The sequence below is a fragment of the Symphalangus syndactylus genome, chromosome 16 (genome assembly GCF_028878055.3).
Source record: "Symphalangus syndactylus isolate Jambi chromosome 16, NHGRI_mSymSyn1-v2.1_pri, whole genome shotgun sequence".
NCBI classification, from domain to species: Eukaryota; Metazoa; Chordata; class Mammalia; order Primates; family Hylobatidae; genus Symphalangus; species Symphalangus syndactylus.
Window position 1 is genome coordinate 65,730,295 of NC_072438.2, and position 23,726 is coordinate 65,754,020.

Below are 23,726 nucleotides of genomic sequence, written 5' to 3' on the forward strand. Positions count from 1 at the left end.
TTTAAAACTAGTTCATCATAAATTATTTTTAACATTTCTGAGTTTTGTACATTCTGCTTCTTACATGATATAGGAAGAATCTTAATGCGCAGCATTAATTGCTCAAAAATTCAGTGGCATTCATAGCATGTTGAATATCCTTACTGATAACGCATTCACATATACTCCATGCTGGCACCCCAGTCTGTATTTCTAGCCCTAGATTCTCTTACCAGTGCTTTGAGATCTGATAAACTGTTACAGGTTGAACATCACTTATCCAAAATGCTTGAGTCCGGAAATGTTTCGCATTTCAGATTTTTTCAGATTTTGGAATATTTGCATATATATCACAAGATATCTTGGAAATGGTACCCAAGTCTAAACATGAAATTAATCTGTTTCATATACACCTTATACACGTAGCCTAAACTTATTTTTATGCAGTGTTATAAGTAATTTTGTGTATGAAATAGTTTGCATTAAATTCTAATGTGTGGAATTTTCCATTTACAGTGTCATGTCAGTGCTCAAAAAGTTTTGGATTTTGGATCATTTTGGATTAGGGATGCCCAGCCTATATTTTACCTAAGAAATCCTCATTCCTTGTTACTTTCATATTTTTATTTATGCTGGAGAGTTGTATCTAATTTTATTTATCAAATATTTATTAAAATTCTTTTCTAATTAGCATATTTAAATTAGCCAAGAGATATAGTAATCATCTTTATTATACTAGATTACAGCGTCCTCATGTCTACCTGCCTGTACACCTTTATGGACAACTAGTACACCATAAAACAGGCTGCCATTTGTTGGAAGTACAGGTAAAAACATAATTCACTTATTTTAAGTAGTTACAATAGTAAAAAAAAAAACAAAATCTTAACATTGCTAAAATATTACCTTTGCAAAAACTTCTCAAAAGCTTTAATATCAGTGGTGTAATTGCTTTTAAATTCATCTATTTTGTAATTGACTTAGGCATTCTATATTTATTAACCTGAGAAATATTAATGGCCTTGCAATGCATTAACTGACTTGTGTATGACCTTTCAAATAACTAACTTGTTATGTAGAATAAGCAATCCCATGAAGATCTGAGTTCTTTTCTTAGAGCTTATTGGAGAAATTCAGATCTCCAAAAACGTACTGAAAAACTGAGTTTTTCTTCCACTCATTGGGAAATTAAACTGAACCTGATACAGATTAAGTTATCCTTGCCGAGCAATAAATTCAAAGTTGCCGATTGTGAGCACATTTTATTTTCGTGTACTTCATGGAATGTAGCAAGCATAGGCAAGCAGTTGTTCTCTGAGTTATAATACATACACCGCATTTATGGTTCTGAATACGTCATGCAACTGTTTTCAATAAATGTAACCTTTCTCTTATTTTAGAAATAAATAGTTATAGGAATATTTGTTTATGTGACAGAACGATAGTTATTTAACAATTTAGTTCCCGTTTGTATCAGTATTCATCTCAAGAGCACAAAGTTTTGCATAAAGGTACTCTATAGTTTCATGTGTTTTTATATTACATCTGTGAAAACTGTTGGGACAAATATTTTCATATTAACATTTGAAAATTTCACTAAAAATTTAAATGATTTTCTCAGTGTTACTACTTACATAGTATGATAAAACCTAAGCACTAATTTACTTTCTATTTTAAAGAATGATTATTTAGTAATACTAAGTGCCAAATACTTTGATAAGCACTGTATGTGCAATAATTTATTAAATCCTGAAACCTTATGATGCAAATGTTATTATCACTCTTCTCGATATTAGGAAATCAAAGGATGGGGAGATGAAGTAACTTGCCCAAGGCCATGCAGTTGATAAGTGATAATTCTAGAACGTGAATTCAGAACCCCTGCCCTAATGCTGCTTCTCAAGAAATTTTACATAAAATTATTTAGAATTTTAAGTATGCAAAAATGACAACGAACATTATATTGGTTTTATGATGCAATAAGAATATATTAAATACATAAATATATTATTACTCATGGTATTTTTTTTTCTTTCTCCAGAATATTATTACAGAACTCTGTCGTAATGTTCGTACACCAGATTTGGATAAGTGGGAAGAAATTAAAAAACTGAAAGCATCTCTTTGGGCCTTGGTTTGTAATAAACACTTCTGTAAGATCTTCGCAATTTTTAGATTTTTCAGTTTTTTTTTTCATTTATACTAAATAGATAAATATTGTTTTCTTTGGAACTACTTCTTAGATTAATATTTAAGACTGGATTGTTCCTGCCAATTTAAGTGTATTATCTCTATATTGAAGAATAGATGGTTGAACTATTAGTTTCGTGACTTTCGTTTTGTTGCTAAGACAACTAGAATTAATTCATGCCTAATGTTTTTTACGTGAGGAGGCTTTTACATTTTTTCTCTCTCAGAGATGAGGTTAAATTTGTTTCTTGGTAGCTTTCCAAATCTTTTGAAATAGTTACTCTTATAAATATATTTGATGTAAGTGATTTCGTTTCTTTCAGGGAAATATCGGCTCATCAAATTGGGGTCTCAATTTGCTACAGGAAGAAAACGTGATTCCAGATATACTAAAACTTGCAAAACAGTGTGAAGTTCTTTCCATCAGAGGGTAGGTCATTTAACTCAGAAATTTTTCTAATGTAGACATTGTTATTCACAAATGGATGTTAGGGGAAAGTATTTTATGATTAAGTGCAATGCATAACTGTTAATCCACTGAAAATTCTAATGATACGAGATTATTAACTGTTAAATGAACTCCTTGTTTACTACTATAATTTGATTTTTATTATGATATTGAAGTTTATCTAGTAGGTAACAGGTAAGGCATAGTGTTGTACAGATATTCCAGTATTCCAATAGCCCAGCTGTTCTAGATTTATACTAGAAAAGCTAATATATCTTTTTCGCTCATATTGCATTGTGTTCTTTTTATTTTGTTGTAATTACTATTTTTATTGGGAAGGTTTGCTTGTTTTTTATTGCAGCTAATTTATTCCTAACTAGTCTTAATAAGCTTTTTTTTTCCACAAACAAAACCATTTTGGTAGGTTTTAGAGAAAGTTCAAAGTACATAGAGCAAATTAATCTGTGGTTGCTTTAAGAAATCTCAGCTTGGAATTATAACTGTTTTTACTGCATCTTTTATATACAGGACCTGTGTATATGTACTTGGGCTCATAGCTAAAACCAAACAAGGCTGTGATATTCTAAAATGTCACAACTGGGATGCTGTGAGGCATAGTCGCAAACATCTGTGGCCAGTGGTTCCAGATGATGTGGAACAACTCTGTAATGAGCTTTCATCTATCCCAAGCACTCTAAGTTTGAACTCAGAGTCAACCAGCTCTAGACATAATAGTGAAAGTGAATCTGTGCCATCGAGTGAGTATCCTGACAGGTTCATATAAAGTTAGCCAATGTTAACATTTATATTTAAATTTTAAAATTTAAATGTATTTGTTACATTTGTAATTTGCTTTTGTCTAAGATAATTATTTGGCAATAATAGCCTCTTGGAGAATGTGTATATTTTCATAACACAGAGTATAATCACCAGCTTACATTGTTCTCTCTCCTTATATTCTAAAGTAGCTTTTGGGAATTCCTACAGTTATGTAATAAGCCATGTGCCAGAAGAACCAGTCCTCCTTTTTTTGACAGAAAAGAAACAAATATAATAAGTATTTATTTGTCTACCTTCTTTATTTAATCTTTTTACTCATTTTTCAGATATCAAGATTGTTGAGCCAGAATATATTTTTAACAGATAATATATTCACATCTTCATTTTTGAGAGAAGCACTAAATTTTAAAATGTGAAATTGTTAAGAGTAACAAAAATAGTTATATATAAAATGACTTGTGGTTTTAAGTCCTGTGCTAAGTGGTGTTAGGTGTACAAAATTTAAGGCATGATTCTTCTTTTTAAGAAGATAGTGTCAGCCTTATCAGACTGTGTATTTCACCAAATCTGAGATGCTATGGATTATGAAATATGCCAATATTTTATGTACCACAAAAGAAGAAGAAAGAAAAAGTGCTGCTTACTAAACTAGGACATACTACTATTACAAGATGCATATTGATTCTAGAATCAGATTCTGTGTGAAAATAGAAGGGATTAAATGTGAAAAGTGTACATCTTAGAATTGACAAAATATAGAAATGGTAATGCAGTATGCAAGTTCACTTAGGATTTTCTTTTACCTTCTTTCAAAATATATTTGAAGTATTTGTAATTATTCAACAGAAAAGTTAATAAAAGAAAAATCCTATAGATGTCATTAGGCACTCACCTGGGTTGCATCTTCTAGTAGAATTGGGCACTAAATTTAATGAGTTTCTTAGTATCTAAGGTAAAATGAGAAATAAACATAATTTAAACATGAATTTAAAATGTTACCACTTGGTTCTCTGTAAGTATATTTTAAGATTGGGAATTCATTTCTTACAAGATGAATTTCTCCTGCCTATAGTAATTTAAAGATGAACCACTAGGAATCTGTAGTAATTGAGTAAGCATCCATGGTCAAGTCTCCTTTTTCCCTTTAATTTCATCCTGAATATTTGCAGAATCAAAAGAAACTTCATGTAACCTGTGCCATAGTGGGTCTTATAATAAGTTTTCTTTGGAAATAACGGGAGATTCTCATAAGTTACGTAATTTTACATTTTATTCAAGTCCCAACTCTGGGTTTCAAGAAAGATATTTTCATGTAGCTGAATGGTTTAACCATTTATTTTTAAATTTTTTCCTCTAGATGACTAAAAAAAAAATTTCCTGAAATGTGATGTCACTAATAGTTATCATGAATTTGTCATTTTATATGTGCTTTTATTAATTGATCCTTCAATCATAGGTATGTTCATATTGGAGGATGACCGGTTTGGCAGCAGCTCTACTAGTACATTTTTCCTTGATATCAACGAAGATACAGAGCCAGCATTTTATGACCGATCTGGACCCATAAAGGATAAAAATTCATTCCCTTTCTTTGCTTCTAGCAAACTTGTGAAGAATCGTATCTTAAATTCACTTACTTTGCCTAACAAAAAACATCGTAGTAGCAGTGATCCAAAAGGAGGGAAATTATCATCTGAAAGTAAGACAAGCAACAGGCGCATCAGAACACTTACGGAGCCCAGTGTTGATTTTAATCATAGTGATGATTTTACACCCATATCCACTGTACAGAAAACATTACAATTAGAGACTTCATTTATGGGGAATAAACACATTGAAGACACTGGTAGTACACCAAGCATTGGAGAAAATGACTTAAAATTCACCAAGAATTTTGGTACAGAGAATCACAGAGAAAATACAAGCCGAGAGAGGTTAGTAGTAGAAAGTTCAACGAGCTCACATATGAAGATACGTAGCCAAAGTTTTAATACAGACACTACAACAAGTGGCATAAGTTCAATGAGCTCAAGTCCTTCACGAGAGACAGTAGGTGTAGATGCTACAACTATGGACACAGACTGTGGAAGCATGAGTACTGTGGTAAGTACTAAAACTATTAAGACAAGCCACTATTTGACGCCACAGTCTAACCATCTGTCTCTCTCCAAATCAAATTCGGTGTCCCTGGTGCCACCAGGTTCTTCCCATACGCTTCCTAGAAGAGCACAGTCCCTTAAAGCACCCTCTATTGCTACAATTAAAAGTCTAGCAGATTGTAACTTTAGTTACACAAGTTCTAGAGATGCTTTTGGCTATGCTACACTGAAAAGACTACAGCAACAAAGAATGCATCCATCCTTATCTCACTCCGAAGCTTTGGCATCTCCAGCAAAAGATGTGCTATTTACTGATACCATCACCATGAAGGCCAACAGTTTTGAGTCCAGATTAACACCAAGCAGGTGAGCAAATATATGTTTAGAAGTGACCAATAATGGTTGCATTTTAATAGATTTAAATACAAAATGTTAGCCAGATTTTACACTATGTGAGCCTCATAACTGACCTATTATAATTGTTTACTATGGTAGGCTATAAGCTCCTTGTTACCCGATATGACTTGAAATGGATTCTTGCAGCTGCGAGGGGGGAAGAAAATCCTATAGGCCCTGAAAATAAACATACATGCTTTGCAAAGGACATACAAGTCACAAGCTTTTTTTTATTTATTTCTCGCTTCTGCAAGGATCGATTTTAAAAAGAAGCATGTCGGGGGAATCAGGAGCTTAAGACCTACAATAACAAACAACCTTTTCAGGTAGGTCAATTTAAGGCTCCAAAAGTTGACCTCTTTATTATTTTTTTAAAAAGATAACTGAAAATTACAGTGAAATTATTTTCACTTTAAGTAGCTGTGATTATTAAATAGGAACCTAATAAACACTAAATGAATTACTTGGTCCTCATGACTCAGTAGGGATTTCTATACCATATTTAGATTATATCAAGCTAGTTAAAGTGAACAGTTTAGATTTTACTTGTAAAAGATATACAGTATTTGCTGCAAAAAAATTTTGTACCTATAATTTTTGTGGTTGGACCAAATGCTTCTAAACAACTTTCCTTAGTTTTAAATTATTCATTTACATTTATTTAAGTGGATTAATATATGTTAAGTACTTATATGTCAACAATATATGTTAGAATACTGTAGCACATATTAAGCACTCAATAAAAGTTAGCTATTATTTTTATCATCATCATTGGTAGTTATTTAATGTAATCCATCTAGCCCTTACATTATTCTTAATAACATTAAGCAGTTTTGTTTCAATAATGCTTAACACATTTAATAGAGGGTTTCCTGGTAGCAGACGATGAATTATGTACCCTTACAGGATTTAAGAATTTGTGCAGCAATGTCTCATCTATCTGGAACTCACTAGCTTTGGCAACTTTGTCCAGGACAAAGCCAGGGAAACTTCTCAACAGCTCACTGTTACAAATCTATGCATTAAAGTTCATGAATTTTGAAAATTCCTAAGCCTCAGTTACCTCATCTGGTGGAGATTGCACTAGATCAGTGGTTGTAAACTTTTGTATTGTTGTTTTTTAAGCAGAGAAATTATTTTTTCACATAAAGATTTCTGTGGAAACCCAATAGGTAGATAGAAAGGGAGCTATACTAGTTGAAATAGGAATTGGGAAGGGAAATAATCCAATAATTGTTTTCCTCCCACTCCAGTAATCCTTGAAGAGTTTTATTATGGAATCAAATAAATGTAACAGATTACAGTTTGAAAGAGCGTTTTTTGGGTGGAAATAAGGAGCATGGTTTTTGCTATGATAATCTTAATAGCTACTATTTAGAAAGCATTTATTTTGTGTGTTTTATGAAATAATTTTGATTTAATATTAGGCTACATTTGTACATTTTAAAGACTTGGTTTTCCAAACAAAAATATCTTCATATAAATGTATATAAATGTGGAACCTTGCATAGTGCCTTGTATATTTACAGCAGATACCAAGTAAATATTTTAGCATGTCTGTTGCATAAGTAAGAAACATGTATCTTATGGAAATGTCAGTGTATCATATTTGTTATGGAATCTGTAGTAGTAAGGAGTACATTGTGGAAATATCAGTGCTTTTTACAAGGATATCTCTTGTCATAAATGACCATTTTGCTCGTGTCTGTCTTGTGTGCTACATAAATCTTATGTTGATAACGAAGTCATTAAGGTAATTATCACACAAATAATGATATGTAATTGATCTCATTTTTTATAAATATAATATTAAATAGAGTTAATACCCATATCCTTACTTACATAAATGCCAAATCTGGTAGTCTCAAGTGATTATGAAGATAGTCCTTGGACCATGCTCTGACTGTTGAGGTCAGTTTCTTTTTTTACTTCTAGATGTTGAAAGTTATTCTAATTGCCCACCTTTTCACCTTTACCTGAGAGACCGTAACAGTTGTTTTTGGTAACTATCAACATTACTGGTGACCTTTTTACATAGCAGTCTATAACAGCTAATATTTTAAAGTGTTTATGTGTTCCCAGTAAACAAGATGACACTGCTTAATACATGACTAGCTACTTGTCTTTTATGAAGGTAGGAATATATGTTATTTCTTCATATGATTAAAATTACAGATCAAGAAACTAATGCAGGTGGTTTTTTTTATGGTTTTATAGGTTCATGAAAGCCTTAAGTTATGCATCATTAGATAAAGAAGATTTATTGAGTCCTATTAATCAAAATACCCTGCAACGATCCTCCTCAGTGAGGTCCATGGTGTCCAGTGCCACATATGGGGGTTCAGATGATTACATTGGTCTTGCTCTCCCAGTGGATATAAATGATATATTCCAGGTATTATCATACATTTTATTGTTTTCCTATGAGTTGGTTTCCTATTTTTTTCGTATTCTGTAACTGCTTACTAGAAATCATAATTTAGAGTGGGCACCAGTTTGGGGCAGCATGATTTTTAAGACCATTTTGTTTAAAGAAACTTTACGATTAAAATTATTTTGCCCTTTTCAACTACTCTGTACTCTTTTATTTAGTCCTTAGAACATTATCCTTCCCTCTCTTCCCATATTAAATCAGTATCTCATTTGATTTCTTTATCCATATATTCTCTGTAGAAATTTATGAAATTCCTAACTTGTTTTTTAGTCACATTTAACTTATACCTCATTTTTAAATCCTCATTCCTATTTATCCCATAAAAGGTAGCCACATGTGGTACCCAGTAATCTAAGGTGATCCTAATCCCAGGAGATACCCACAGATCTCTAGATGGTATATAGTACTAAAGAACACATTTTCTTAGAAGTTTAAAGACATTTTAGATAAACACTAAAATAACGTCCATTTAGTCACTAAGAATATAATAAGGACTTTTTGGGTTATTTTGTTAAGTTTTGGTAGTTGAACCTTCAGTAAACTCGATTATAGGTTCATATACTATGGTAATTCTATTTTAATTTTATTTTGTTTAATTTTGCCAGTTTTCATAAAGTGGGCTTATTTTTATAGCAGGACTTACCATGGTTTATATCTTTTTTAGGTAAAGGATATTCCCTATTTTCAGACAAAAAACATACCACCACATGATGATCGAGGTGCAAGAGCATTTGCCCATGATGCAGGAGGTAATGCATTGTGCTTTGTACTTGTGAGATGCCTCTTTATATTAAAAAGAAAACTCTTAGTTCTTTCTAATAGGATAACACTAAAAATTTAGGAAGACTCCCTTTTGGATCAACTTTAAAATTATACCAAAACAATTGTTAAAGTCAGCTTAAAATTAAACCACATTTTTGTGTATATGTGAGGGACTTAGTGTTTTCAATGAAGTACTCAACCTTTCAAGGAAATAAAAACCAAATTAGTTGTTTATGTTTTTTAAAAGTAGCACATGAACAATGTATAACACTAATCCTCATAGATCCAGGAAATAGCTGTTTGTTTAGAGTAAGGAGAGAGAAATGTACTTACAAAATACACGGTCTTTCTTTGTTTCGAACTATTATATTTTAATATGTAAATATAAGCCACAGGTTTTATAGCTTTATATTCTTAGTGACTTTTTAAACAAATGCCTCTTTATACTTAGAATTATTACATATCTTTAGGCAAATATTGATGATAATTGAAATGATGTATTATATAATCTCAATTTTCCATTTTGTATTTAAAACACTATATTAAAATAACAAACATCTGCTGGCTTTCCTTATTTTTATAATTTAAAGCAAATTATTCTTTTTTTCTTTCCAGTTAGATTTTGAGTCATAAAATGTGCTTTAGCTTTCTTTAAAATTTCATGTAATTTAAGGTACCTTGAAAAGTATTATCTTTATTGGATTATGTTTTATATTTACTTATGCACAGGTCTTCCATCTGGAACTGGAGGTCTTGTAAAAAATTCTTTTCACTTGCTACGACAGCAGATGAGTCTTACGGAAATAATGAATTCAATCCATTCAGATGCCTCTCTGTTTTTAGAAAGTACAGAAGACACTGGACTACAGGAACATACAGATGATAACTGCCTTTATTGTGTCTGTATTGAAATTCTGGGTTTCCAGCCCAGCAACCAACTGAGTGCAATATGTAGTCATTCAGGTAAGTGATCATGTCCCACATTCAGAAAAACCTAGTGATGACTAAAAGTTCTCTGGTTTACTTTTCCAAATTTCTTTTTGGTATTCTAATTCAGAGTTTCCCAGCTGGTGAGTTGCAGCACAATGATATGCCAAATTATGTTATGCTGAGATGCTGATCCTCTCGCGGTTCCACGTCACAGTGGGGCCTGAGTCTGACAGATCCCTGGACTAGGTCTTTTCCACTGTGAACAGGCCTGTCCAGGCCCTTTGCATGCTATAGTTATTTTCATTTTCTATGAGGAAAAAAGTTTTGGAAGTGTTTGGTATATTGCATATTGGTATATTGGTATATATTAGAGAAGATGTTATTTTATATTATTTCTTTTTAGTATGCAATGTAAGCACAGGAATTAAGCCGTTATGGTGCTTTAATTGAAATAATTATTTTTTTCTTCAGACTTTCAAGATATTCCATATTCTGATTGGTGTGAGCAGACTATCCATAATCCCTTAGAAGTGGTTCCCTCTAAGTTTTCGGGGATTTCTGGATGCAGTGATGGGGTGTCTCAAGAAGGCTCAGCTAGCAGCACCAAAAGCACAGAATTGTTACTAGGTGAGTCTTCAGATTCAAATCCAATCACTGTTAGTAAAACTGTTCTTACTAGTTGGTTGTTTTGTTTTTCATAAATACTGTAAATTAAAGTTGTCTCAAAACAATAATAACGTCCATTTTAGTGAAGCAATTTAACACTGTTAAATATTGCACCTGTATCACCCACTGACATAGAGCCTCTTAGCTATCTGCTTTTATTAGAGTTTTGCTCCCAAAATGATTGGCAGATCATATATAATTGATCTCTAGGTCTTTAGGTGAAGGTTAAAAATAAATTTCATGAGTTTTATTCATTTTTGTTGTGATATAGCTAATATTTAACTTCTCCCTCCCTGAAATCTTTTCAGGTGTTAAAACAATTCCAGATGATACACCAATGTGCCGTATACTCCTTCGAAAAGAAGTTCTAAGATTAGTCATTAATTTGAGTAGTTCAGTTTCAACTAAATGTCATGAGACTGGGCTTTTAACGTGAGTAAACTATGTGCATAAGTATTATTTGTTTATTCTGTTTTTTAAGTTGAGAAAAGATACTTGAAATACTTCAAAAGTTAGGCTAGTTAACTTACATCAGTAGCTCTAAACTGCATTGCATACCTGTGTGAGGCTAGATTTTCTTTAATACTTCAGCCAGAACAACATATGGCAACAGATTGAATATAGAAGCAAGTATGAGAATCCAGCTATCTTCTATTAAGCCAGACTTTTGAAGAGATCTGCAAAAAATGTAAAATAATGTCACTCTTCTCACTTTTTTACTTTTGGAAAATAGTTATTTTTATTAAAATATATGTTAACATGTAATGGATTTATTTTTAAAATAAATTAATGCATGTTAGGAAATTCTCTCAGTTTAATTTCTAATATAGTAGTTAATGGTGGCTATAACCCACACAAAAATAAGCTTTTTTGGGTCCTCAGTAATTTTTAAGAAAGTAACTCCTGAGACCAAAAAGTTTGAGGAAAGTGGGCTTACATGTAACAAGTCATATTTTCTTGGTTTAATTTTTTTCTTTTTATTTAAAGCAGTGTTTCTCAAAAGAAATGCACCTCAGGGTCTCCTGTAGGGCTTTTTTTTTTTTTGAGATGGAGTCTTGCGCTGTCACCCAGGCTAGAGTACAGTGGCGCGATCTCAGCTCACTGCAACTTCTGCCTCCCGGGTTCAAGCGATCCTCCTGCCTCAGCCTCCCGAGTAGCTGGGATTACAGGTGTGTACCACCACACCTAGCTTATTTTTGTATTTTTAGTAGAAACAGAGTTTCGCCAGGTTAGCCAGGTTGGTCTCAAACTCCTGACCTCAGGAGTCTCGGCCTCCCAAAGTGCTGGGATTACAGGCATGAGCCACCGTGCCCGGCCAGCTGTAGGGCTTTTTTAAAGGGTGATACAGGTATTGGGGTCCTACATAGGTATCAGGGTCCCACAGCAGACCTCTGGGCCGGGAGCTCTGGGAGCGGGCCCTTAACTGGTCACCCACCCAACTCCCAGCTGATTCTGAGGTGCTCTCCTAGCTAAAAGCTGCTATTTGAAGTATCCAAAGAAACAGCCCAGTCAGGGATGTTAATAACTTAACTTTAAAGATGTATTTCTATTTTAAAACTTAATTTTGAACATATTTTAATCATCCTAGGCTGATAAATATATTTTGCAATTTCTCATGCCAATGAAAAAAATGCTTCAACTTTACAAGAAGTATTCAGGTTTTGATAATCATTTTTTAAAAAACCCAAACTCAGAATGTCTCAGTGTGTGACAGGAATATTTAATATTTTATATTCTCAAGTCATCACCCCAAGTATGCCATCTAATCCATATCTGTAGGGAAATCTATTTTTAAAGTAAGTGATACCTTGGAGGAAAAATAGATACATCATGATTACAGTTTTCATCACACCATAATCTTTTATTTTAGAATTAAGGAGAAGTATCCTCAAACATTTGATGACATATGCCTTTACTCTGAGGTTTCCCATTTGCTGTCACACTGCACATTCAGACTTCCGTGTCGGAGGTTCATACAAGAATTATTTCAAGATGTACAGTTTCTACAAGTAAGTATGATTAGTACTTCTCAAATTGATCTTCCAAGAATAATTCTGTGTTTGAATTGAATTAAAATACAGATTATAGCTGGGTGCGGTGATTCATGCCTACAATCCCAGCATTTTGTGGGGTCAACGCGGGAGAATTGCTTGAGCCCAGGAATTCAAGACCAGCCTGGGCAACACAGTGAGACTGTGTCACTACAAATTTTGTTTTTTTTTTTTTTTAAATTAGCCGAGGTTGGTGGCATGTGCCTGTATTCCCAGCTACTTGGGAGGCTGAGGTGGGAGGATCATAAGAGCCCAGGAGTCAGAGGTTGCAATGAACAAAGATGGCAACATTGCGCTGCATCCTGAGAAGACTGAGCAAGACCCTATCTCAAAAAAAAAAAAAAATTAGATATTTATATAAATGTGTTATATCATCTATTTTTATAAAAGTCATTAATGATACACCATTTTTCCCCTAGATGCATGAAGAAGCAGAGGCTGTGTTGGCAACACCACCAAAGCAACCTATAGTTGATACATCTGCTGAATCCTGACCTCATATTTATGATGGATATAGATAAATACTATATATATTCATATTTGTGGATTTCCTGAAAGCCTCAGAAAATATGACTGACTAGGCAGCAAAGACAGGAGTATCTTCTGTACACTGTTCCGCAGTTACTGGTACATGAACAGTTGGAACTGCTGACTTTCCTAACCAAAACAACTTCCTGCTCTCTTTTGTTGAGCCGTTTGAGGGGTTCATAATTCATTACCACAGTTTTAAGAGTTTTAGTTACCATTGTATGCAAGAGCCAAGCACTGAATACCTACATAAGTTTTCTATTTTTTTCATTTTAAAAGCATAATGACAGTGGAACAATAATGGGATATGCAGAAGCACCCTTCACAAGTTATTTCTGAATTATTTTTAGGGTAAATATACAGATGCCTTGTTTGTTAACTAATTTGTGGAAAGCAGGAATCAGTGTCTCTAAGGCTGCATCCTGTTACCACAATGGGGTGTGCTATAACTGCTGGTATTAGAGAGGGAACTTTGGCCCTTTCACGTTTTTCTTAATGTTTGTAACACTACTTCAGAGGTTTACAACCTCAAAGCAAAAGAAGAGCCTCAGCAACCCGGGACTTATAAGTTATTTTTATGTTACTAGACTTGCATAAAGATTCTTGTTTTCCAACTCTTCATTTTGTTGCAATGTGTTATTACAGGATATATGAACCAATTAAGGTTTTTCACTACAGTTCTGGAATAAAATTTAAAAATCATTTTTTATTTTAATTAAAAATATTTCCCATTTATAGAATGCATATATTTGCAATGGACTTCCACTTTCATCAATTTTCCATCTCATCGCTTTAAACAGGAACTTGAACAAGCACTGTTAGTTTAGACCTAAAGGATAGGAAAGCATTAAATAATACTTTGGATCACCTGAGGAAAAGATAAGTTTGCTTGCAATTTACACATTCCATGGGGAAAGAAGAGCCATATTTCCTTAAAAAAGTCATTAATAAAGCTTGTTATTAAGAAAAATTGTAGTGAAAAGCCTTAAGTACCAAATTTTAAAGCAGCAGTAACTTAATTTTTATATCAGTGTTTTTGTTTTGCACAAACTAAATGCAGTGGTAGGTGGGTTTATGAGTGTATTAATTGCCTTTATCCATTTGTGAAGTTGATGAGGGCAAGGTTTTTGTTTGTTTAATTTGTATATGTCTAAAGGTATTTGGAACTTTTTACAGGAATTAAACATATATGCAAATTTGTATATAAAAATAGCATGGCCATCATTTGAATGCTTGTAAATGAAAGGATTATCTTTTTTGAGATCTATATATAAATAGAAATAGAAAATCCAGCTGGACTGATTAGGATTCTTTTTTAATTCATTTGTGTATAACATTTTTATTACAATTACACATCAGTTTTGACACAGTCATAGCAACATTAATATTTTCCCATGATGCAGATCCTTTTTGTAAATGGGCTTGTTCTTTGAGATCTCTGTAAAGAACCCTGTGAACTAGAAAACATAACTCACAGAGATACTTTTTTAAAAATTTATTTACTGGCACTGAAAGTTCCAGTTGGGATGAAGCATTTCATCTCACTTCATAACACCTCTTTGACTGCACTTCAGTGAATTGTTCTTATGTGCACTGTGTAGCAACTTACATTATAACAAAGCAGATAAGGGCTGTAAGCTGCTGCTTATGTTGAAAAGTGGTTCTTCAGATTTTCTCTCATAAAATCCAATTGAAGATAATTTTTTTATACTTTATCACTGAACCCAAGTGTTTATTTAAATGTCAACAGTACTTCTAAGAACGTTGCCTGTCATCGTGGTCTTTGGTCTTGGATAACTAAACTGCCTTTCCAGAGAACCAAATGTCAGAGTTACTAGACCAAATAGTGGTTAAAACCTCCAAAGGAAGTAATGTAGTAATCTTACTCATAATGGGATTAACATATTTTAGACATTCATTTTAAACACTACCTCAGTTAATATAGAGTATAAAATCTGTGGTTTAATCCCTCAAAAGTTAACAGTAATTTTTTTTTTCCTCTTACACACACACACACACACACCCACCCTCCCCCACCATCACTATCCCTGTACCCCCACCTTGGTCATCTATCCTGAAATAAGGCTTAGTTAGTATTGGCCTGAATGTTTTGTGTTTTTTTACTGTTACTTTGAAAAATATGTATGTATACCTTATCATATCTGCCTGTATCACTTACTTTGGGGAGATACTCAGAGCTTTGTGGTTATCAGTATACTAAAAAAAAAAAAAAAAGTCTATGCTTAAATTTATAGTGCTATTTGGTTTCTCCATGATTTCACTGACAGGTCTAATACATTTTCTTTGAGTACTTGTTTGTAAAAAGTAGACTTTATGGTGAAAAATACATGCAGTGCCAAGTGATTAACTTAGGTGTTTAAAAATATTAAATTATAGCAGAAGAGGTTAGGAATGATATCAGCAGTAATAGAAATAATTGAGAAAATCATCTATAAATAATAGATATTGCAGACTATAGAATACCAAAATAATGTCAATACTGTAGTTTTTAAAGATTTTAGGATTAATCTTAGTCCATATAAATTTGTACTATTGGTAATTATTGAATAATTGGGAGGAATCTGGGCAGTTGTGCTGGTTGTAAACTGTGAATTTCTAATCATAAAGTGAATTGTTATTTCTAATTGAACTTTTTTCAAGAACAGATTTCAGCCTAAGTAAATACTGATAAATAAGGAAATTAGAAATTTAGTATTCATAATTAAATATGCTCTAAAATTTCTTATACTTTTATTTCCTGTTTATTCTTAGGTAGATTGGAAGGGGGAAACAGTCTGTTCTTCCTAATTAAAATTCTTCTAATAACGATTAGTAGAATAAGGACATTCTATATGACAGTGACATTAAAAGAGGCTCTTTGGAAGTATATACATTATTATAATGTGTACAAGTCGTTTTGAAATGACAACTTTAATGGGTTTCAGCTCTTTTATCTAGAGCTCGAGATAATTAAAGCTGAGTTTTTCAGGGCATATCACAACAGCAAAGTGTTCAACAGTGGGATATCAATGCTTATTTAGATTTTCCTACTGCTATTTATATAAAATGTTATTTCATTCCATTCAGAGGATGCCTTTTATCCCCACATTAAAGCACAGATCATTAAGCAATAAAAACCAAATTGTCTGTCATTCAAATTATAACTACAGTTATTTTTGCATGGTAAGAGTGAGGTGCTAATTTTGTGTGAGATGAACTTTGTAAACTACTTTGGGAAATGTTCTTTGGAAGTAAGGTTTTTTCCCCTTTAGTCTAATGCTTCCACTTTTGTCTCAGATTCACAATACATTAAAACATGGGGAAAAAAGAAAAGGTAAAATTGAGAGACTTTTGTTAGAGGAGCTATTTGGAATGAACCAACATTTCAGATTTTCCAAAATGTAAGTTAGGAAAAGTCTCCATTGTCTCTGCATTAACAAAATACACTGTTACTATCTTAATCTCAAGAGTGTCATTACAGTGAGAATCTCATTTAAAAGCATACCAGTGAAATTAATAGCAGTGCTTATCAAAGAACACTGAAATCTGTGAGAATCTTTCTAGGAGCGTTCTTTTCTTCTTTTAGTTCCAAGTTCCAGGGTATTTTTCATTCCTAGTAGGTTTATATGACTCACAGAATGTGGACTTTTTTCCTGTTTGGAGTATTTTTGTAATGTAAGTATCGGATAGCTACACCACAGCATGCATAAATTGCACATTTTGTTTTACTTTATAGAATATTTAATTTCAAAAATATAATTTATGCCAAAAAAGCATACCTTTCAATTTTGCTACTTGGTTGATTTAGCACAAAATGCAAAGTCTTGGGGCAGAGAGGGGGAGTGAGAAAAATTTTATAGGTAATTGTTACAAAAATGCCTGTCAGAAACCCTAAAGCTGCATTGTAAAACAAATGATGTAAATGACTTTTGAAAAGTGGTAAGGAATTGTGAAAAAATCTCAGACTTAATGCTCTCTAACCACATGATTTTCTTTTTTATTTAGTAATACGCTGCTACATATTTGGAGGTTCTGGTGTTTGTAGGTCACTGAACAGACATTGAAATCTGATTTATATTGTATAACTGTAACATAGAAAGAAAAAGTATTTATATTTTTTCTGTAAGAATATTTGAGTTGTGTATAATTTAAATAAGATTTGTCCCCAAATGGTTTTGCTCACTTTGATTTTTTTTGTTGTGATTTTCTTGTTTTTGTATAATGTGTATAGTTTATGTCAAGGGCATTAAAAGCCTCCTGAAGCATAATCTTATCAAAGGGATACATTGTTAATAAAATGTACTTAAAATTCTTAAACTTTGTCATTGTTTTATTTGAAATCTTAAGATAATCAGTGGTCATATGGCCTTGATTTGAGTCCTGTAATGCTGATGCTGACACACGTGACTCAAAGCAAAAGTGACTTTTAGGTACCACAGACATGTAGAGTGGCTGTTACAAATATTTTAAAGTAATACTCTTCTTAAACAGTTCATAATTAAACATCTTTGTAGTTTTTTAAATATCTAAAGGGATTTGGAAAATGGGTCAGTCTTTAGATAGAACAGCTCTGAATTTTTTGAGGAAATAATGTACAATATGAGTGATGATGATATGACAGTGGTGACTTCTCTGTGGAAGGTGTTTGATTTCTCATGCATAAACTGCCCTGATTGGATAAGCTTACCTACAGCTACCTACTGGCAAAAGAGAATACCACAGAAATTACCAATTCTGGAGGATAAAGTTGAGTGTCAAAGTTGGGGTCTGTTAATAAGATATGGTAAAATGTATGTCTCACTTCAAGAAATTTTGTTTTGGATAGTTTGGCAAATTTCTGTATATCGTTTTTCCCAATGTCTTCCACTGTATATGTCATTGAAAATATAGTTGGCCCCTTGGCCAGGCTCAGTGGCTCACACCTGTAATCCCAGCACTTTGGGAGGCCAAGGCAGGAGGATCACGAGGTCAGGAGATGAAGACCATCCTGGCTAACACAGTGAAACCCCGTCTCTACTAAAAATACAAAAAAATCAGCCGGGCGTGGTGGTGGGCGCCTGTAGTCCTAGCTACTCAGGAGGCCGAGGCAGGAGAATGGCGTGAACCTGGGAGGCGGAGCTTGCAGTGAGCCAAGATCGCGCCACTGCACTCCAGCCTGGGCGACAGAGCCAGAGTCCGTCTCAAAAAAAAAAAGGTAGTTGGCCCCAAAATAAACTAAAAAGCATACTTAGAAATTCATCATGCTGCTGATCTTTTAAAAAAGTCCTAATGTAGCTGAACTTGGAAAATATTGTTTCATTTTTAAAACTTTAGCATATAAAATACTCAAAAATACAGTACTCCTTCGGTATTGATTTTAAGAAACTAGAATATACTAAAACTTTCCTTAATGCCTAGAGGAATAAAACAACTATGCTTCAAATTGAATATACCTATTGTGTTGTAAACATTTTAACTGAAAGTTCTGAAAACTGTCTTCTACTGTTTCTCTCTTCCAGAGTTTTAAAAGTTCTGCTTTATGCAGTGCTTTAACATGCTTTGTAAATTATTTGAGATGAAGGCTTATCTTTCAACAGAACTCTTAGAAGTGTTAATAAGATATTAAGTCTTGACATTCTTAATCAATACACATTCTAGTAGGTAACAAGGTTGACCCTAATTAGTATGGGTTAGGTGTTTGGATATAGGAAGCGTTTCAGCAGTCGTACTGTTGTGTGAAGAGGTCCCAACTCCCATCTTGAATTGTTGAGGTCCCCCACACACAGGTGAGGACTGTGCACAGGCTGATGCAGGATGTAAAGGCCATTTATGCCAGTCCCATCCACCACCCGAATATCCTGATATATTTTAAGGAATTATTACTGTGATTTTAGGTGCAATTTTAACAATATTGTGACTATTAGAAAAAGTAGAGCTTATTTAGAGAACTCAGATATTTACATGAAATCACGATATCATGATTTGCTTCAAAACAACGTGAGGAGAAAGTGAACAGGGTTGTGGATGGAGCTCAGTCATGGGTCGTGACCATTGGGGCTAGTGATGATACATAGTGGTTTATTAAACTATTCTACTTTTGTGTATATTTGAAATTCTCCATTTTTCTGACACATGAATATGTATTTCAAAGTTTCTGAATAGCACTTCCTAAAGCCATGTTAAGATGATGGCATATAGTATTGAAAACTGAGGTTTTGAACATGAATTTATTTGGTTATGACCACTGGAGACGAAATGTTTACAGCCAAGACTACAGGTCATAGTGATATTATGAAGGCAAATGTTACAGAGCCCAGCATTTCCTACTGGCATGTTGTTATATTATTTCAGAAAGACTTCATTTGATTTAGGCGAGTGATTCTCGAAGTTTAGTGTGTAGATGAATGCCTGGGAACTGATAAAAAATAGATTCCAGGTCCATGCCCCAAAGAAAGATTCTGATTAAGAGGTTTGTAGTCATATCCAGGAATTTACATTTTTATTTAGTAAGTTCACGAGGTGATGTATCATCTAAAGTGAGTAATTACTAGATTGATTTTCATTTTATTGAGGGAGATAAAACACAATGTGATGATGAAATATTTTAAGGTTTATTTCAATAGCAAAAATGACTTCAAGGTTTTGTGTGAATTATTTTTTAAACAAAACTATATGAAAAATGTACAAACCAGTCATCAATGTCATTGACATTTTCGTGAAGAGTCAAATGAAAAATATAATCCCATCATCATAACAATGGTACATAAATAAATAAATGCTGACAATACTGGCCCTAAAGTCTAACACAACTGTTAGACTAATCAGGATACCGCTTTCTACTACGTGAGGAGCACATAATCAATGTTTCCAGCAGAAAGCAAGTACTGGTTTGTGTAGGTTTATTTAGGCCAGTTGACAGCCACATTATTTTGAGGTGTGGCTACTTGTTTCTCTTCATAGTGTTGAATGGCACAGTGCAAGGCATTGGGCACCAGAGGCATAAGCATAGACAGAGCCATTTCCAACATGCTGACGGCAGGCAAGAAGACAAAAAAACCCCTTTCGTGCTTGTTTAGAAATGTGACAGCTAGGCACAGTGGCTCACACCTGTAATCCCAATATTTTGGGAGGCCAAGGCAGGCAGATCACCCGAGGTCAGGAGTTCGAGACCAGCCTGACCAACATGGTGAAACCCCTGTCTCTCCTAAAGATACAAAATTAGCTGGGTGTGGTGGTGCATGCCTGTAATCCCAGCTACTCGGGAGGCTGAGGCAGCAGAATTGCTTGACCCTGGGAGGCGGAGGTTGCAGTGAGCCAAGGCTGCACCATTGCACTCCAGCCTGGGCAACAAGAGCGAAATTCCGTCTCAAAAAATAAAAGTAAAATAAATGTGACAATGTGACAAATAATAGGCTGGGCATGGTGGCTCACACCTGTAATCCCAGCCCTTGGGGAAGCCGAGGCAGGTGGATCACCTGAGGTCAGGAGTTTGAGACCAGCCTGGCCAACATGGTAAAACCCAATCTCTACTAAAAATATAAAAACTAGTCAGGTGTGGTAGCATGCACCTGGAGTCCTAGGTGCTCCGGAGGCTGGGGCAGGAGAACTGTTTGAATCCAGGAGGCGGAAGCTGCAGTGAGCTGAGATTGCACCAAAAGAACCAACATGTACTAAAATACCAGTTGCGTACCAGGTGCTTTGCATATATTGGTTTGGAATATATTGGTTCAGAGGAGACAAAGTTGCTCCAGAGCCAACATGGAATTTCCCACTCCATAGAACTTTTTAGTTATATCTAAATTATGTCCAACAATGAGCTTTCATTTTACTATTTTAGCATAATATGAATATAAATGTGACTGAGAGTTATCTTGACCCAGACAACCTACTGCAGAGTCCAAAGGATGCTAAGTGAAAACAGGTCATTTATATATAGTTCTTGAAAGAAAAGAGGAACCAAAAACTGTGAATGGAATTATGTGATATACTTTCCTTTTTATGTTCTGGGGTAGTCATAAAAAATGATGGTAGGATACTGATGTCTATGGAGCAGAAGTACAACTGACAGCAAGTCAGAAGTTACCTGCCAATCCCATTCTTTCACTGTAGTAAGCTTGACAGAAGAATTGTGGAAATCTTGTTGATTCATCACACATTTTACATATTAGATTAGATCTATGCCCCCCGCCCCCACCCACAGAGTTAATTTTACTGTGTCAGTGAACTACAGATTCTTATCCCTTCAAGGTAAGTCTAAAATCTGTTTTGGCCTCAAACACCTGTGAGTTTTTTATAAAACACGCTCAGTAAATTTACATGGACAATCTATGCTATAGTAATGTCTCCTGTGGCCTTTATTAAAGCCTTCAATATAATAATTGCTGTTAATGGAAATATTTCCTCAGTAAAAACTGAACTTCTAGGACCACAGCCACCGTGTACAGTACTGAGTGGGAGTCTGTAGAGTGGTTAATGCATATCCTTATGTCAAGCTCAAGTCTCCTGTTCTAAAGGCGAGCCTGGAACAAACAGCAGAAGGTAAGCACACTCCCATGATCCTGCCATCTCTAGGGCAAGCCTGCTCCAATGGGGAGTGTTAAGTTCCATAGCTTCTGGCCTTTAACCTAGCCAGACTGTAGTGGTCTTATATAAACCAGACCTGCAAATCGTACTGGGATTAAGGACCAAGGCCACTGGTGATGAGAGGGTGCCAGCTCTGCTCTTCTTAATGTCTGCGTAGCATAAGGTATGAAATCGGCATGCTGGTTAGCGGTAGTGTTCACCTGGATCTAAAAGTGTAATTGAGGAGAGGCTGCTATTCTTGGTCGGTGGAGGCAAGGCAAGACGCACGGGGACTGCCATTTGCGTTTTATACTCTGAACAGTGTGGTGGCTCTACTGGATTTGTTGGGAGACTGCCCTTGTCTCCAGACATGGGTGAGGCCAACTGGGACACATAATTCAAACTTGTTTCTCCAGCTGGTATTTCTCCCAGGGAGTTCATGTAGTTTTTTTCTAGCGCCTTTAGTACATTTTCAGGTGAGGTCATTAGTCCCAGCATACGTGGGGCTTTTGGGGGTACTGGAACATGGCCACAAGAGCCAGAGTCAGAAGCTGCCTGGTTATAGGTCAAGTTCTCAAAACAGATGCAGGGGCCAGGGCCAGAGTGATTCTTTTCTGTTGGAAGGAGATGAAGGTAGTTAGGCTTGGTCAACTCGGTTTCTGTGAGTGACTTCCTAGTGCCTAGGATCTTTGTCCCTTCTGGCTTGCTTACAACTTCAATAGCATCTGGGATACAGTCACTGACATTCATTATTGTTAGGTGAGGCTTCTCCTAGAAAGGAAACAAAAATATGTAAATATAGACATTTGTGTGCATGCCTGCATCAAAGTATATTAAGCATGTGAAATACACTTAGAGCTTCAATGTTGTTCATGTTTCTTCCTGGTCACAAGTAACCTGCAGGTGATGTTGAAAACCAAAAGATTTCCCCAACAGAAGAAATCAAAGCTCCAATCACCTATTTCATGGCTGTGGGTGCAAAGATGGCTTTTACTGTGCTATATTCTCCTGAGGAGCTCTAGGAAAGTAGGATTCTGACAGCCCCCACTCTGGGTTAGTCCTTAATAGGTACATGGTATACATACAATTTGCCAACATTTACCTTGAATTTTATTAATGACAGGATGCTGCTCTCGTAAGGGTCAGGGATGTCAGGATAACAGGTCTCCTTGATCCTAGAGAAACAAAGTGAAAATGAGACTGAATTTCACAGTACAGTGGACTAGTTAAGAGCAAGAACTCTGGAGTCAGATTCCTGGCTTCTAATCCTTGTAACTTAATAAGCAAGTTACTTAATTCTTCCATGCTTTAATTTCTTATTGGCTAAATGGAGATAATTATGGTACTTATAGTGTCCACATGAGGATTAAATGAATTAATTGATAAAGCACTTAGAACACTGCCAAACATACAGTAAGTGAGATATAAATATTAGCTATTGCTGTTGAAAAAATTTTGTGGTCTATTTTAAATGGTGATTAGTTTCCTCATATAGTCACCTGGAAAACAAAATTGTGAAATAAATTACATACTCTCACCCCAGGCTCCTTTGTTCTTTTCCTTTTCTATACGTTGTTTCATATTATTCAATGTCATTTCTATCTTACTAAATCTCTTTCCAGACTTTGCTCTTACTCTCTTCTTGGATAAACCTTGCTCACACACTTACCACTGACTGTTGAAGTAGCACATGACCGTGATGAGCAAGACACAGAAAACCATGGGCGGTAGGATACGAATCAGCATCCAGGCTGAACGAGGAAAAAGAAAGGGACATTTTTAATAAGTACTTTTCCCTTCCTCAAAGGAATAAAAATCAGTTTATGATTGAGAGTAATTTTACATGTTTATTATTTCTCAAATTATTTATGCAAGTTGTAATATGAATTCTGCCTGACTTCAGGGAAAAAGCCAACCAACCA

The 23,726-nt window shown here is 34.5% G+C and overlaps 2 protein-coding genes across 13 annotated transcripts in view; one reads left to right on the forward strand and one right to left on the reverse strand.

Annotated features, from left to right (window-relative positions):
- The window catches only part of RICTOR (RPTOR independent companion of MTOR complex 2), a 135,104-nt gene extending 117,524 nt beyond the window's left edge, over nt 1–17,580 (forward strand). For 5 of the 9 annotated variants that reach the window (XM_055246624.2, XM_055246628.2, XM_063619538.1 and 2 more), the window contains 13 exons: nt 719–806; nt 2,021–2,113; nt 2,493–2,599; nt 3,146–3,375; nt 4,854–5,862; nt 6,147–6,218; nt 8,110–8,287; nt 8,991–9,075; nt 9,818–10,051; nt 10,490–10,645; nt 10,993–11,116; nt 12,555–12,693; nt 13,155–17,580. In XM_055246624.2, the coding sequence (XP_055102599.1) occupies nt 719–806; nt 2,021–2,113; nt 2,493–2,599; nt 3,146–3,375; nt 4,854–5,862; nt 6,147–6,218; nt 8,110–8,287; nt 8,991–9,075; nt 9,818–10,051; nt 10,490–10,645; nt 10,993–11,116; nt 12,555–12,693; nt 13,155–13,229 (2,590 nt within the window). In that variant the 3' untranslated portion in view covers nt 13,230–17,580. The other 4 variants (XM_055246626.2, XM_055246625.2, XM_055246627.2 and 1 more) reach the window with 4 other exon arrangements.
- A 1,979-nt stretch (nt 17,581–19,559) lies between these two features.
- Nucleotides 19,560–23,726, reverse strand: part of OSMR (oncostatin M receptor) — a 94,209-nt gene continuing 90,042 nt past the window's right edge. For all 4 annotated transcript variants that reach the window (XM_055246181.2, XM_055246180.2, XM_063619544.1 and 1 more), the window contains 3 exons: nt 23,474–23,555; nt 22,907–22,979; nt 19,560–22,575 (listed from right to left, as the gene is read on the reverse strand). In XM_055246181.2, coding sequence (XP_055102156.1) covers nt 22,009–22,575; nt 22,907–22,979; nt 23,474–23,555 — 722 coding nt within the window. In that variant the 3' untranslated portion in view covers nt 19,560–22,008. The remainder of the gene's footprint in view (nt 22,576–22,906; nt 22,980–23,473; nt 23,556–23,726) is intronic.